Source organism: Colius striatus, chromosome 2 (assembly GCF_028858725.1).
Source record: "Colius striatus isolate bColStr4 chromosome 2, bColStr4.1.hap1, whole genome shotgun sequence".
NCBI lineage: Eukaryota > Metazoa > Chordata > Aves > Coliiformes > Coliidae > Colius > Colius striatus.
Genome location: NC_084760.1, coordinates 55,796,259 through 55,812,657, shown reverse-complemented (window position 1 = coordinate 55,812,657; position 16,399 = coordinate 55,796,259). Strand labels below are relative to the sequence as shown.

The 16,399-nt window shown below is 35.9% G+C and overlaps 1 protein-coding gene across 1 annotated transcript in view; it reads left to right on the top strand.

The window, feature by feature from the left end:
* Positions 1-16,399, top strand: part of TRDN (triadin) — a 231,466-nt gene that overhangs the window by 160,164 nt on the left and 54,903 nt on the right. Inside the window, 5 exon segments of the mRNA XM_061989612.1 lie at positions 838-864; positions 7,980-8,027; positions 10,981-11,004; positions 13,549-13,599; positions 14,103-14,153. Coding sequence (XP_061845596.1) covers positions 838-864; positions 7,980-8,027; positions 10,981-11,004; positions 13,549-13,599; positions 14,103-14,153 — 201 coding nt within the window.

Genomic DNA, 16,399 nt, shown 5'->3' with positions numbered 1-16,399 from the left:
TTTGGAGGACATCTCATATGAGGAACAGCTAAGGGATCTGGGACTGTTTAGTCTGGAGAAAAAAAAGTTCAGGGGAGATCTTATTGCTATCTACAACTACCTGGTCTGTTGTCCCTAGTAACAAGCAATAGAACAAGAGGAAATTATGTCAAGTTGCATCAGGGCAGGTTTCTTTACAGGAGGAATTTCTTTACTGAAAGGATTGTCAGGCATTGGAATGGGCTGCCCAGGGAGGTGGTGGAGCTACCATCCCTGGAGGTTTTTAAGAGATGATTGGATGTTCCACTTCAGGAAATAGTCTAGTGGTTAATCAGGCTGGGACAAAGGCTGGACTCAGTGATCTTAAAGGTCTCTTCCAGATGAAACAATTCTATGATTCTATCTTTGCTTATATCAATACCAAGAGTTCTGTGTTTTGAGTTATCAATAAACTTAAAAAAAAAAAAAAAGTTTAACTTCCGCAAATTACTGAAACTGTTAAAAGATTTATATCACATATCCTTCACCTATGTTTGATAAGTGCCTATTGTGAAACCTATTTTTACTCCTCTCATCTTTATTACTTGAAAATAATGGAACTGTTGAAGCTCCATGTATAACTTCCCTGTTGACCTTGTTTTCATTGCTTTTAGTCTGAAGGTTAATTAGTCATCTGCATTGAGACTATCCAAACAAGCAACATATATATGTGTCAGTTTTTCTCTACATAAAAGAATGAACACCTGTTCTGCATAGATAGGAAACATATTGACCAAGGGAAGAGGTGTTAGGAGCAATCTCAATTTCTTTATGTGTTTGCAAAATTTGTTTTCTGGAATATTTTCCTTTATTTTGCAGCATCTGTGGAAACTGTGAAGTCAAAAGGTGGGTAACTTTACTTGTTTTTAAAATTGAAATAGAAGAATGATGTTGTGTACTGGTCATGAAAAAGTTTCTCAGGAAAAACTACTGACAAGTGAGACTTACATAAAACAAAGTGTACCTTTTAAATTATAATGGCTCCTTCTTTGTAGCAACTTAAAGCATCTGTAGAAAGCAATTGTCTTTTCCCTGAGTTGTCCACAGACTAAAAGACTGTAATTCTCCAACTATATCAAATTCATTTTCTAACCCTAACTCAAACGGTAAGATTTTTGTGAAAGGCAGAAGTAACCAATCTTGTATAGAGACATTACACAAAGAATAATATTTATTTTTGACAGTTCAGCTGCAGCATAGACACAGCTACTGAACAGTTGTTTTCTTTACAGATTCCAGGAACTTTTACAGAGATGTTTAGAGAAACAATTATTGCCTTCTGTTCATACAAGAACTGCTAATGGCAGAAGGTGGGCGGTGTGGGAGCATCAATATTTTCTCCAAAGGTTGCTCATTTCTAGAATGCACAGGGAACTGAGACTGATGAGAAATGTCAAGGACTTAAGTTCAAGTCAAGCAAATGTTTAACTGTTCGTGACATTGTCTGACTTTTTTACATATATACAATGCCAGATACTAGTTCAGAATTGCCTTCAAGAACACCACAAATGTCAGTTGTATACTAGATTAAATGGAAAATGGAATGACAAGTTACAAACTACACTTCACTCTCAGCCTGTTTATTCATATCAATGACCAACTTGATTTATAAATGTTCCTTTTCAAACCAATGACACCGCATGTACCAGCTGCTCAGAGTTGTGGATGGTCGTCTCTGAGCTGTGCACCACAAGTCAACAGGGAAATGAGAATTTCCAGTTTTAATACCCTGCTATCATTCAAGCATCTTCTTTTACTTTAGAGTTCATTTATGAAGCTTGATTCACATCAACCAGTAAATACCGACACAAGTAGTCAGGCTGAATTGCAATAGAGTGCTCTTCTGGAACACGAGGAAGGGTTACTGGATCACAGCTGTGGAGATTAATGTAAGGAAATCAAAGCTGCTACTTTATTCCCTTTACTGGATGTTTTTAAGTTCCCTGTTTCATGGGATAAATTCATAATGTTGTCATTACTCTGAAGTTAATTTTATTGAGCAAAACAGAAAACAGAGGTAATTTAAGCATTTTTTCTCTTTATACTCCCACCAGACAAAACAATGAAACTAAAGAGGGGGAAAAAAAAAAAGTTAGGTTAATCTTTTGCATTTCTGGCAAATTCTAGACAGCCAAAGCTGCAAATAAAGGTAGTCTTTCTGCCATAGGTGATCAAATAAAGCTTTACCCTACTGCATGAAGCCCCTGAGCAAATCTTTTTTTTATATACTATTATTTCTTCTGTAATGTTGTAGAGTGCATATGAAACCCACATCTCAACATCTGTGTGAACTCATTTCTGCCAAGCTTGTAACCCTCTCTGCTTTATTGTTGAGAGTAGCCTCAACTTTTTCCTAGCGCATATCATACTTCATATTAATTTAGATAAGAAGCAAACATTTGTATATGTAAGAGGTCATCATCGTGTCTCCATCATTTTGCAGGATGGAAGCCAATCATGATTCTATGATTCTTCCTTATGTTGAATTAAGAGATACTTGAAAAAACTTCATAGAATTATAGAAATTGTAGGTTTCTATTATATAAAAAAGAAATATTCTTTTATTATTGTTGTAAAAAGAGTGGTCTTAGCCCCTGAAAATATTGGTCTTGGGCACTTTAGTTTTACTATAGGATCAGGTAAATGTTAAACCTGAAATTTTTCTCCAGTATCTAAAAAATAAAAACATTGTTTTATTCAGTCACCAATCCCCATTAAACAGAAATAGCTGATAGCTATCAGAGTAATTGTTAATTTCTGAAAAAATTAGTTGTTAACAAGTGATCTAAATTTAACTTTATGAAGCTAATTTTGAAACTCAAACATAGTACTCCAGGGTAAAAATTATATTTATATTAAAGTGTTACAGTTCCTTTTTCCTTTTAGTTGGAATCACAAATGCTATTATATTCTTTTAAATATTTTTTTTAATAATTACAGAGAAATTCTAGTGGTTATCTAATAGATATACTTTTCGCTAAGTTTGAAAAATACTTAAAAGACTTAAAATCATTCCTTTTCAATTTATATTTGATTGTTCTTTATTGATTCTCTTTATTTAATTTTTTTGCATTTTTCTGTCATTAATCCATTTAGATTTAGCAGCTTCCTAGGTACAATGTCTTTACCAATACTCAGTAGCTGTTGGTAAATTTTTAAATTTTCAAGCATATTCATGAAAGTGCTGTCCTGAAAACAAATCAGGATTTTGATGAAATTCTCTTCAGTAATTAAAAAAATAACCTACTGGCACAGGAGAAGGTCTAGACCATTCCCTCTAGCTTGTGCTTCTCATGAACTATGAAGGTCTTATGAAGTTTTGTTGTACTTTATCACAAAAGGTTCTGTAATGTCACTATGGTAGAGATTTTTTTCATTTCTCCATGTCACGGAATGATTCCTAAACCATAAGAGAAACTGGTTAGGTTCATGATTTTTTTATATTAGTGATGAAATTCCTGCCTCTGACCTTAGGGTTCAGTAAGTGAAGTGTTCATTGTCTCTAGTCAGAGTGATTTCCTTCAGCTTTCTTTCATATCAAGCAGATATCTCAAAATAGCTTTAAAATCAGTGACATTTTGGAATGCATCTCTCTGATGTTTATATTAGTTATGTAATGACTCATTTGAGATAAAAACAATCTGACAAATTTGATTGTAGCCTACAACTATTGATACTGCAGAAATATTTGACCGATGAATTGCTCTCCTGGCTACTTGCAGTACAAGACAATATTTGATAAGTACTCTCTCATTTCATAAAATCATAGAATCATTATGGTTGGAAAAGACCTTTAAGATCATCAAGTACAACCATTAACCTCAAACTGCCAGGCTTATCACTAAACTGAAGTAATCAAGACCATATCCCTAAACACCTCATCTATAATTTTTTGAATACCTCCAGGGATGGTAATACACCACCTCCCTGGGCAGCCTGTTCCAAAGTTTAGTAACCCTCTTGGGGAAAAATTATTCCTAATGTCCAGTCCAAACTTTCCCTGGCACAGCTTGAACCCATTTCCTCATGTTCTATCATTTGTTACTGTAGATAGATCAACCCCCACCTCACTACAACTCCCTATCTGGTAGTTGTAGAGTGACTCCTCATAAGACTTATTCTCTAGACCCTTCACCAGCTTCATTGCCCATCTCTGGACACTCTCCAGCACCTCAATGTCCCTCTTGTAGTGAGGGGCAGAACTGGACACAGTACTCGAGGTGCAGCCTCACCAGTGCCAAGTACAAGAGGACAATCACTTCCTTGGTCCTGCTGGTCTCCCAATTTCTGGTACAAGCCAGGATGCTATTGGCCTTCTCAGCCACCTGAGTACACTGCTGGCTTATGTTTAGATGGCTGTCAATTAAAATCCCCAGGTCCTTTACCACAAGACAGCTCTCAGGCCACTCTGCCCCAAGCCTGTAGTGTTGCATGAGGTTGTTGTGGCCCAAGTGCAGCACCCGGCATTTTGGCTTTGTTGAATCTCATGCAATTAGCCTCGGCCCATCTATCCAGCCTGTCCAGATTCCTCTGAAGAGCCATCCTGCCCTCAAGCAGGTCTATACATCTGTCCAGCTTGGTGTCATCTGTGAATTTACTTAGGGTGCTTTTTGATTCCAAAAAACTTATGGTGGAATCAGAGAAACAGTTATCATAGAAATCACTCATTTAATCTACATTACACCAAGTTGTCAAAAATTTTGCTGAGAAATAACAAAATATAAATTGGAGCCCAGACTCCATTTATTTAATTGGTTTTTTAAAAAACTATAACTTGCTATAAATATGTATCCCTGACAAATCTCTGCTTTATCTTTTGTGTATTTATTTTGTGTTATTTCAGTCAGGGATTTTTTTGTTGGTTTAGGTTTTACTTTGTGGGAGCTTTTTGTTGTTTGTTGTCTTTTTTTAACACGTAATGTTTTTCTTCCAAAGAGAAAATTATAACACATTATAATACTTTCACGTTGCTTAAGTCACAGTGGTAAAGGATCATCTTTTCAAATTGAAAACACTTGAATTGGGACCATTTTTTCCAAGAGATCATCTTTCAGGCTGGCAATTGGAAGTGGCGAGAATTTTGAATGTTCGGTGGAACAAAACTCACAAAACTTGTCCCCATTGTAATGAAAACAAAACTCAGTCTTCTTTGGAGTCTAATTCCAAACACTGACTCTGTGTGCAGGCTTTCCATTTATAAAGACTTTTAAAGTGACACCTATTACTGAAGATAAAAGATCTCTCAGCATTACCAAACTAACTCACATGTCCCTTCCCAAAAAGCAAAGGGAAGAATGTGGTGTTCTTTTTGTCCTTTTAGGTACTATTCTGCCGTGTCCAGATGATATTATTTGGCAGTTCCCAAAACCTACTAAAGCTCTGATCTGTCTCAGCAAGTTCCTCTTCACAAATACTCACAAAGGCATTGTAGCATTACTAAATGCACCGATAGCCCGAATACTGATATATAGTTATTTTTAAACAGCAGTCTCAATGCTTCTCAAGGATGGCTGGTTTCCTCCTCATAGCTGCACACATGGTCTATCACCACACGATTTTAACCCTAAATACCTGATTTTCTCAGAAAGCTGTAGTGCTCTTGTAGCCTGCAATTCAGTATTCAGAAAATACTTCCTTTATTTCATCAGTATCCTGGTTTCCAGAAACTGAATGAACTAAAACTGTTTTAGTTTTAGATAAAAATTATCCTTTTTAGAATGTTTTAGAGAAAACAATGGTTCTCAAGAATTCATTATACTTTTGTCATTGTTACTTTGCAGCTTTAGATACTAAAAATATATTTTGGAATGTTTATGGGACTGGTTTCTGGTGTTTCTTTTCATACCTTTTTTCCATATTAAAATAAGCTCTTTCTTCATGATATTGATCACTTCAGCAAGAATTCTAGAAGCACTTTGATACTGGTTTGTTCAGTGGCAGACCTCAAAGCCCAGATTCACCTAGGCTTGTAGCTGACTAGTCTATTGCTGATTTAAGTAGCCCTGCTGATCTAGGCATAAGTTACATGGATGGTAATAGCAGAGATCTACAATAAACATTAAGGAACTTTGCTCCTCCTTGGCTTTCTTTTTGTCCAGTAACACAAACATAACTGACAGACTTAGATTTTTCTTCTGTGAATCCAGTCAGTCATCCTTTCAGTGTACACTTGAATATTACTGAATATTACACTGAATATTACCTTCAATAATACATCTGAGATGAGAGAGGTGCAGAGGTTCAAAATTTCACCATTTTCACATGGCTTGCACACAATTCTTACGCACTCCACAACATTCTTTAAACAGAGCAAGTAGAAAGGGAGTGGTTTCTATGTGTGAGTTGCTCCTTCCCACTCAATCTGAGACAGTTCATCTGTCTGAATATTGAATCTCAGGTGATTTTCTGTAGGGAGCTGGAGATTCCTCTTTCAGTCCCCAGCCCACTTGTACATATTTCAGATTTGTTACAGCTTACTAACTGAGATGGCCTGCTTGGGCCATCATGCCCTGCAGCTTTAGAAGGCTTCTCTGCTGCCTGACATGAAAGCCTAGCCACAGATGGACCACCAAGAAGTTGCTCCAAGAGCAGTGAGCACAAATGAAGGCACTTTGTAGGTCCTTTGAATTCCCTGAATTTCTCAGCATTAATAATGATAACAGAACAGGAACATTAGTATTTACCTTGGCTCTAGAAGCCAAGCTCTGAATTTATAAAACATTGTAATAAAACATTGTGTTCAAAATATTTCTGTGCTTGACAGGTTAAAATAACAAACTGAGGGGATGTTATGTGCTGATAACTTTGTAGCTGCAAAGACATTTCTATACTTGCCATTCATTTATGCTGATCATTTATTCTTTGCACTACTTTTAAACAAGGCAATGACAGCAAAGCTTATTTTCTTAATGCCACATTTTGTGTCTCAAACATTGTAAGAGGATACCTTTTTTAATTAACACTTTTCATTAGGCATAATAATTATAAATTATGTCTACAAAAGCTTGGTTTTACAAAAATGAAGGGTTGGCAGTACCATTGATAGCTAAACAAATATGTTTATGTATTTGCAAGTCTTAATCCTGAATAAGTCAATTAGATGAGAAAATATATATATTCTAATTATATTCAGTAATCTACAGGAAATCTTGTACATTGCCAAACTTGCCATTTAAATTGTCAGAAACTATAAAAAGCTGACAGGATTCTTTCCTGTGCCTCCTCTTCTTAGGTCATTTAATCCTTAATGTGGCACCATGAACAAATAATCTCTGTCACTTGTCTGTCAAACTGTGGAAGGAACTGTGCAAGCTAAATTTTTTGAACAATCAGTTAGCTATATCCAGACATTCTCACCTGGGTTGTTACGATTGCTTCCCCTGGTATCAGTAAAGGTCTAGCAGCCCTGCTGCACAAGTGGTCTCATTCACATTTTTCTTCTTGCGTGTAGAAATCACAGTATTCACAAGCACTGAGTTAGGTGTCTGTAATACAGAGTCTGGCTGCGACTATCGCTGAGACTAACTATACACTTAAAATCAAGAATAGAGGAAAATATTTTGCTCTGTCAGGGATGCAGAGTGGAGGTTTCTTCTAGTGCAAAGAGAAAACCAAGCTTACATGGGGAACCCTCACATGGCTAGGCATAATAGACACCTGCTTGCTTTGCCCTCTCCTTTGTGATATACAGTACAGTTTAGCATCTGTTCCACCTGAGATCTAAAAGATAATGCTGGTATTTATTTTCTGAAATAAAGAAAAATGTTCACTGATTGCATTTTCTCTTTTCTATTTTAAGATAGATTAAAGATGCTTACTATATGTAGTAATATATCAGAGAGAGGAAGGTTTCAAATCTCTGAAATTGTTTGCCTCAAAGTAATCTGTAAGCATTTAAGAAAAGCTTTGTTGGAGCAATGCTTCTGACTAGAAAACAAACCTTATCTCTTTTTTTGCAGCAGTACCTGAGAAGAAGAAGGAAGAAAGAGCAACAAAGGCATCAAAGCAAGGTAAAAAGGAGACAAAACACATTGGTGTTATCTATCATAAAAGATAATGACACAGAAACAAAAACCTCTGATTCAGACAGCTGGATGACAGCAACTTTTCAATCCATTGCTCTGCTACCATTTGTTAAGGCTTTACTGTGTTTATCAGAGCAACAGGTAATTTTAGTTTTGTCCCACTTCCACAAAACTTCATCCCCACAAAAAGTCTTCAGATGAATAGGCTTAAGTTTAAAAAAAATGTGTCCCACAAATCTTGCAAGAGGCTTCCTGCTCCTGTAGCCTGGGCAGGAATCTGCCTTTACTATTCAGTCTTAGAGAGTAATTTGCAATGAGGTGTAGGGACAGAGGCCTTCTAAAGTCATCTGAGCTGCCTTTCTTTCAAATGAAACATTAGGCCCACAGAGCCATGTCTACTACACAGAAACTACGTCTACTGCACAGAAACTGAAAAGCTCATGAGAGCAGAAGCTGTAGACGTTTTTAGAAAAAAGCTTAGAATTGGTATGGATGAGTTATGAATGAGAATGTGTGGGAAGAAAGGTTGCAAGAAGTGTACTTGATGGCATGTAGTTCAGAAGGTTACAAAGTCTACATACATTTTTCAAAGCCAACTAGTCAGGAACACTAAGGGATAGCCTGTATCAGGCTAAAACAAAACTCAAGTCAATGAATGTTGATGGTGATCTCGAAGAAGACATTTGAGCTCTAAAATTCATAGATAAAGATATATCTTTTTCCATTACATACAGTTATATTTCTAATTATTTTTGATTTTGGCCTTATATCCTGCATGCTTACTTCTTGCACACTTGTTGAAAGCAATCCATACTTTTTTTTTTTTTTTGGCTTATACAGTACAGAGAAAAGTAGTGAAATTAAATTTGGTGTAAATACCAAAACTTATCAGCCCTGGCTTCCTTTATATGACACATATTCATTGTGTTTTGTTACTAACTCTCTGCCAAGGTGTTTTTTTTTTAATTTACTCATGCTCAAATTGGCATTTAGAGCCCTTATGATGAATTTGGCATTTCCAGAGTCATCATATTGGAGTTTTTTCAAATTTGACAGTAACCCTTAGAACAAGGTATAAGATACATTTCCTAATGTATCTTTGGTCAGTTGAGCTATTATCTCTTTATTTTCTCCAATTTCTCAGCTTCAGCTTTACTCAGCATTACTCAAGACAGCACAGACACCCTGCAGCAGCTGTCAGCTGCTTCTCAGTTGTCATGGAAAATGTTATAATTAGGTGGGCCTTGGCCTAGATTTCAGTCACTGTTAGTCTGGGTATCTCCACACTATTTGCTGTTGCTATACAAGTGAATCCATAGCTATCTGCACTGCTACCCCTCTGTTTGGCTATTTCATGCAACAATGAAGTGGTGATTGTGGTAAGATCTGTCCCTTCTACAATGTGTCATCATTAGATGGGACTTTGTCTACAAAAATTTCATCTGTGTTGTAAAGAGCACAGACTGAGCAGTACAAACCAAGAGTTTCACATGTTAGGTACTGAACAGGGATTTCTAAACCATTGGTTGTGATACCTACAGAGCTCAAAAGGGGGACAGATCTTTCCCACAGGAGCAGTCAGTAGTAGCAGAGGTACTTTTTCCCCATGCCATCAGACATCTAGTTTCTTCAAGTCAAAGGAATGAGAGCAACATGTAATGTCTATCACAACTATTTCTGCAGCTACTTCAAGCTCTGGCAGCAGTTCAGTTCCTCTGTCGTGCAGAACTGAACATAAACACTTTCAGACAGCAATTGCCACCTCATCCAATTTCTGCACTCTGTATGTATGGAGCTACTGCCAACACATTGATCACTGAAAAAAAAGTGAGCCAAAAAAAAAATTTAACAAAGATTTTTGAATAGTAGCATAGGCTTGTAATTCTCATGGAAGCATAAATTATAACCCGATGGAAGCAGCTCAGAGTTATGTTTTGAGTGAAGAGAAAATTGTACCTAATTGAGCAATTCCAGGTATCTAGATGATCTGGGAAAAAAAAAAAAAAAAAAAAAAAGAGGGCTCTTTTACTTTATCAGAAAACTATGAATGCACTAGGAAATAGTTTTTAAACTGAAAGAGATTATTGAGCCTTTTAGACTGAGAAATTAAAATAGTTTACTTTTCTAGCTGTTGCACATCAGGACATGTGAAAGTAGAAGAAATCAGACCTTGTCAAAATTTGGATTTGCAATTTAATAAAAACACTAAATATAAGGAGACTTGCAGGAAAATCTGCAGTATTGTTAGCTCTTTTTTTTTTAGCAATCAAGACATAGTGTCATTGTTTCAAACCTGAAGGTTTTAATGATCAAACGTGCTATTGCAGCTTTGACCTCAAATCCTCAAATCTCGAAGTAAGCTAAAAGGTTGCAGCAATGTTTCAGTTCACTAGTCTTTTATTAGTACTAAAGCAAAGTTGCATGTAACATTCTTAACTATTAAAAAGTGAATAAGAAGGCAGAGAAAAGCCGGAAGTGCCTAGAAAAAGACAGTGCTTTAACTCTTTGCCCTATTTGAAAAATTATGTGAACAAGTTTCAGATGGTTACTGGGAAATTACTGCATGCTGTTAAGAGAAGTGAGAATTAATACTTAAAAGGAATGGGTAAAAGGTAATTTTTTTAAATGGCAATAATAGTACTGGGAAAGAAGTTAATTACCATCGGTTAAAGCATGTCATATGATACTGGTGTTTTTTATGCTGTTTTTGCACATCTGTAAGGTACTAAGTGGAAACCATTAACTATTTTCACATACATTGTAAAGCAACAATGGACTGGAAATTACTTTCAAGATATATCTAAGCATTTAGGGACTAATCTATTTAAATAATTTTCATTACCTGTTTTTATTCAAAATATTTTCCTACGTGAATATTTATTTTAATTTTACTTTTTTATTTCATTTTTTCACTTTTGCTTCTTTTCTCTTTCCTCAGATAAACCAAAGATGAAACAAGGAAGTAAGCTATAGTTTTACATATTGTTTCTTCCTATGGTTGATAAAGCAATTAAAATCTATGAATAAAAAAAAAATTATAAAAGCTCCTGCTGCTAGTCAGAATTGCAGATTGTGGGTGATTAGACGGAGTAGAACTAATACAACAAAGCTGATAATAGTAATAAATTGGAATTTCTGAACATATTAATTATTTAAGCCAAAGAGATTTCACCCCAATATTGTTGGTTCTTCCTTGAGAAAAGGAAGAGACTTATGCAATGCCAGCCCACAAAATAAAGAAAAAAAAGACAAAATTTATATTATTTTACACACCAAATTCTTCACACCTGCTAGGCTCACTACAGGTCTCAGTTATATATTCTGATGTCACTAGCAGTTTAACAATACAAATAACACAGAACAAGTAACACAAGGCTCTTGTCATGGGATCTGTGCTACAGATTGTCACCTGCCAAGTTATGACAGATTGCCTAAAAGTGGTCAGTAAGTTCAATCCTGCAGAATATGGCCAGTGTTTATTTACACTGTAATTTCCCATTTCCATGTCAGTCCTAAGTCTTTTTTAAATTCCTCAGCAGTAGCTTTGACACATCATCCTAAAAGCCATTTTTTTTCCTCTCAAAGATTACAACTATCTCTAAACATCTTCCCAAGTGTTTCATTGTTTAAAGATCACATGGGACTTCAACCTTTGGCAGTAATGACTAAAACTTTCAGTTCAGCATTGTTTAATGTTCATTTTTGCCAAATGCATTGTTGTGGTAACATCTTATGCAACAATTTCAGTAACTGTGTTTATGATAATGGAGGTTCACAGCAACTTTAAGTACTTACAGGCAGAGTACTGAAAGCAAAGGATTTAGGAGAAGGATTTGTGTCTTCCACTTTTTTTTTTTTTTCTAGAGACCATTACAGTTGATATAGAATGTCTTTTCTTATTTTTTCATAACTCATGAGCTCAGAAAAACAATTTTTTCAGTCATCTCATTGATTCTTATTTCTGTTACAAAAGACTCCTGTCATTAATTTAATATTTTAAAATTGCTTTGAATTTTATTAGGACTATTAGAGATACTTAGTTCACCCGTATATGCTAGACAGAAAGGTTCTCTAAAGAAGTTGTGGATGCCCCATTCCTGGAATTGTTCAAGGCCAGGTTGGATGGAGTTTTGAGCAACCTGGTCTAGTGGAAGCTGTTCCTGTCCGTGGCAGGGGAGGGTTGGAACTATATTACTTTTAAGGTCCCTTCCAACCCAAATCATTCTATGATTCTATAATCTGCAGTAAATAGTTTGTTTTCTCACATGATTAATGGCTGAATCACAAAATGTTGAGTACAAAACTTAAAGGTAGAAGCAGGAAAGAAGGAGTAGCTTCTGAAACAGATGTCTGGAATGTAGTGAGAATGGAAGGAGAGAGTAAACTAAGTTTTTCCACTTGACGGTTACTTCTACCATAAATAACATTTTATTATTTCTGGATTCCTTCAATTCAGATTCCCCATAAACTGAGTTTGTCTTACACAGAGCCAAATAATAAACTAGGAACAAGGAGCCTCATTGATACTGTGATAAATCACTGTAGGATATATTCCATACTTTTATAGGAAAAGCAACAATTCGTGAATTGTCTGTGCTTAAGGCAGTAAAGAGTTATTACTGCAGTTATCGTTGTAGCTACTGCAAGTTTCACATCTATCTGCTAAGCACAACCTCCTCCTCCTTAGGAGTCTTGACCTCTTATCCTATGTGTAGAAACTAAGAGAGACTTCTAACAGAGTACAATGTACAAACCAGTACATGTACCAACCAATGTAGCCAGTAGTCAGATGGTTAAAACACTCACTTAACAGGCAAGAATTCAAAGCAGTTTCATTTGTTCTTTTAGTAGTAAAAGTCTGGGACCACTTGCTCCCAAATGGTGAACTCATATTTTGAATGAAATGGAATTCTGGTTCAATTTCTTATGCTTTTTACAGGGGACTGCCCTTTTTAGTACAGTATCCATCAAACATGGTGTGGCCTAACCATCTTGCCTGCTTGTGTGTAGGCAGAATAAAAAGAACCTTTCATCCCCCTGTTTGTCACTATGGTGTTGCTCTCTCAATTTGATACATCTAACCCTTAGAAAAGAATAATTTCAATAAGGAGACCCTTGGATTTGTTCAGCAAGAATGAGCAAACCTAGACAAGTGAATAAGGCCACAACTAGCTCTGAGTCAAAATTGGCAATGAGTCAGTTTTGACCTTTCTGATTAAGAAAGTTAAAAAAATATCCTTTACCTATATTAAATTGAAGCTTCTAAATTTTATAGGTTTTGTATTTAAATCACTAAAACACATTTCATGAATTGAACTCTGAATAGAAACGGGTGAATTTTGTACAGCTCTTCCAATCACTTAATTTTTCACTGTTTTTTCCAGTGTACAGTTATAGCCTCTCATATGATCTAGTTGCTTCCTTCCCTCTTACAATTAAATCTGATCGTTTTACTCAGTTATGGCTTCTAACTGTCAGTTTATTGATGTCAATACTTCTTTTACAGATCCTGGAAAGGAGAAAGAATTGAAATCTCAAATTGCTACAAAATATAAAGGTAACACTACAGGAAAAAAACTGTATAAAACTCTAAGACCTATATACATCAAGAAAAAACTCTTATGATGCATCAGCCATTTTGGTTTTATGGTATAGTTTAGGAATTCATGACCATAATACCATTTTGGCAAATTTATGATAAAACTTAAATGACATTACATGTATCAGAAATGTGCATAGAGCCTTGGTAGCATGAAGCATCTACATGAAAAATTAAAAGATTAAACTCAGAATTTAGGAAAACTTGTTAAAGTTTGATATTAAAAGCCACAGTGACATAAATTTTAAATGATCTTTGCTCTTTCATCACCTTTAAGAAAAGTTCATTATTTCATTTTGTGAGCATGCTAAAACTGATGAAAAACAGTTTTGTACTACACTTTTAATTAGTATCGTTTCTCAGTTAGAAACTGCCTATTAATCAATCAATCATTATCTCAGAGGTATTAGATGTTAGCCTTTCATCACTCTAGCTTGAAGATTAATAAATTCTTTTCACAGAACATGCTAAAGAGAAGGAAGGAAAGAATCCTACAGCTTTAAAAGATAAAGGTAAGAATACACAAAAGAATATAAAACTTGTTGAAAACCACACAAGGAAGAATGAAGATAATTATTGGTTTAAAATTAACGTGTCTTTCCCATTGCAAATCTTAACCAATCAATGTTTAATTAGTTAGAATAGTTTACAGGATTTATAGCATAAAAAAGAGGGGAAAAGGACGTAAACACAATACGGTGAGCCACTTAATTTTCAGAAGTCTCAAATATAATTAAATAAATATCACACAACCACTCTGAGTAAGTTACAAACCTTTCTAAGAACTTGCTCTTTTGAGCTATGCAAAGTGTTCAATAGGAGCCAGTTTAAAAGGCTGAATTGAATGTTTGATCTGGATGATGAGATCAAGTGCACCCTCAGTAATTTACATACGACACCAAGTTGGGTGGGAGTGTTGATCTGCCTGAGAGTAGGAAAGTTCTACAGAGGGATCTAGGCAGACTGGATCAATGGGCTGAGGCCAGTTATATGAGATTGAACAGGGCCAAATGCCATGTTCTGCAACTGGGTCACGACAACCCTATACAACACTAAAAACCTGGAGATGTGTGGCTGGAAAGCTATCTAGAGGAAAAGAATCTGAGGGTATTGTTTTTGAATGTGAGCCAGTAGTGTGCACCGGTGGCCCAGAAGGACTGTAGCATCATGGCTTTTATGAGAAATAGTGTGGCCAGCAGGAATGGCTAAGTGGTTGTCCCCTGTACACTGCACAGGCGAGGCTGCATCTCAAATATTGCATACAGTTTTGGGCCCCTTCCAAAGAAGAGCAACGAAGCTGGTGAAGGTTCTAGATCACAAGTCTTAAGATGAGTGGCTGAGGGAAATGAGGTTGTTTAGCCTGAAGGAAAGAAGACTGTGGGGAGACTTTATGACTTATTACAGCTATTTGTGGTAAAGTGGCTGTTGGTTTCTTCTCTCAAATTACGAGTGATAGGTTAAGAAGAAAAGGCCTCAGGTTGTGCCAGGGAGGTTTAGATTTGTTATTAGTAGAAATTTCTTCACTGAAAGGGTTGTCAAGCATTGACAGGTTGCCTGGGAAAGTGGGTATATATCCACTTGTGAATATCCCTGGAGATATTCACAAGATGTGTAGATGCAGATGTGGTTTAGTACTGGATGTGGCAGTACTACGTTAACATTTGGACTAGATAGTCTTAAAGTTTTATTCCAATCTAAATGATTCTATGATTCTATGTTACATCAGATTTTCTACATTTTAGGAAAATAAGGCAAAAATCTCAGTAAAAATTCCAAGATATTACTCAAAGAGTTATCTGCTAGCTTCACATCACTTTCATTACTCCATGTAATAGTCATCTATGCCCAATGCATTACTGCTGCTAATAGTAAGATCTTGACCTACTACTCGATGCTGAATACAGCTGTAAATGCACCACAGCTTTCTGAGCCCCTACAGCAACACTAATGGCCAACCCAGCTGAGCCTGGCCCCTCAGGCAGCCACTGTTTCACATAATAAGCATCAAAGTTGCACAGTTCCATATCTTTGTCTAAAAATATGGGTGCTGATTAGGAAGCTGAATAGTTCAGTTCCAAATATGCTGTCAGCAGACTCTATAGGAAGAACTTGTAAAAAAACGTGGGAGAAACTGTTAGAAATCTTGGTGCCTTTCCAGGCTCTGTGCTTCCCTATTGCATTCTGCATAAGCAAAGATTTAGCCTTATAAATACCCCATTTCAACCACTATATTTGCCCAAACTGAACCTCATACATTAATTAAATCCTTATTTGCTTGCCACTCTTCCTTCTCTCCATCACCACTTCAAACCTACTCAGTAGACCCCTGTAGTGTTTACCAGTTATTGAAGTCTTCATCTCACACTTTGCAACCTGGTGTTTTATAATCTGTTTCTGTCAAATAAAAATATATTGAAGAACACAGGAAAGTAAGCATTTTGAAGACTGTGTATACATGTTCATCAAGTAACTTGAGAGTTTGTTACTATTCATGTAAAAGCAAATGAAGCAAAGTTTTCAAATGAGGTTTTAAATACTTGTGATGATTAATGTTTACCTGGCACTTTATGTAGTAAAAGAGGCATCATCACACCTCATTCTGTCTGAAGGAAGAGCTAAGTTTGGAATAACAAGGAAGATGTCCAGACCAAAAACCTTATTGTAAAGCAAGCTATTTTCATAAACTGGTGCATAGTGCTTATATTTAAGCAGAGACGGAAAACATAAATCCCTTGATTTGGAGTTATTGCTGGGATAC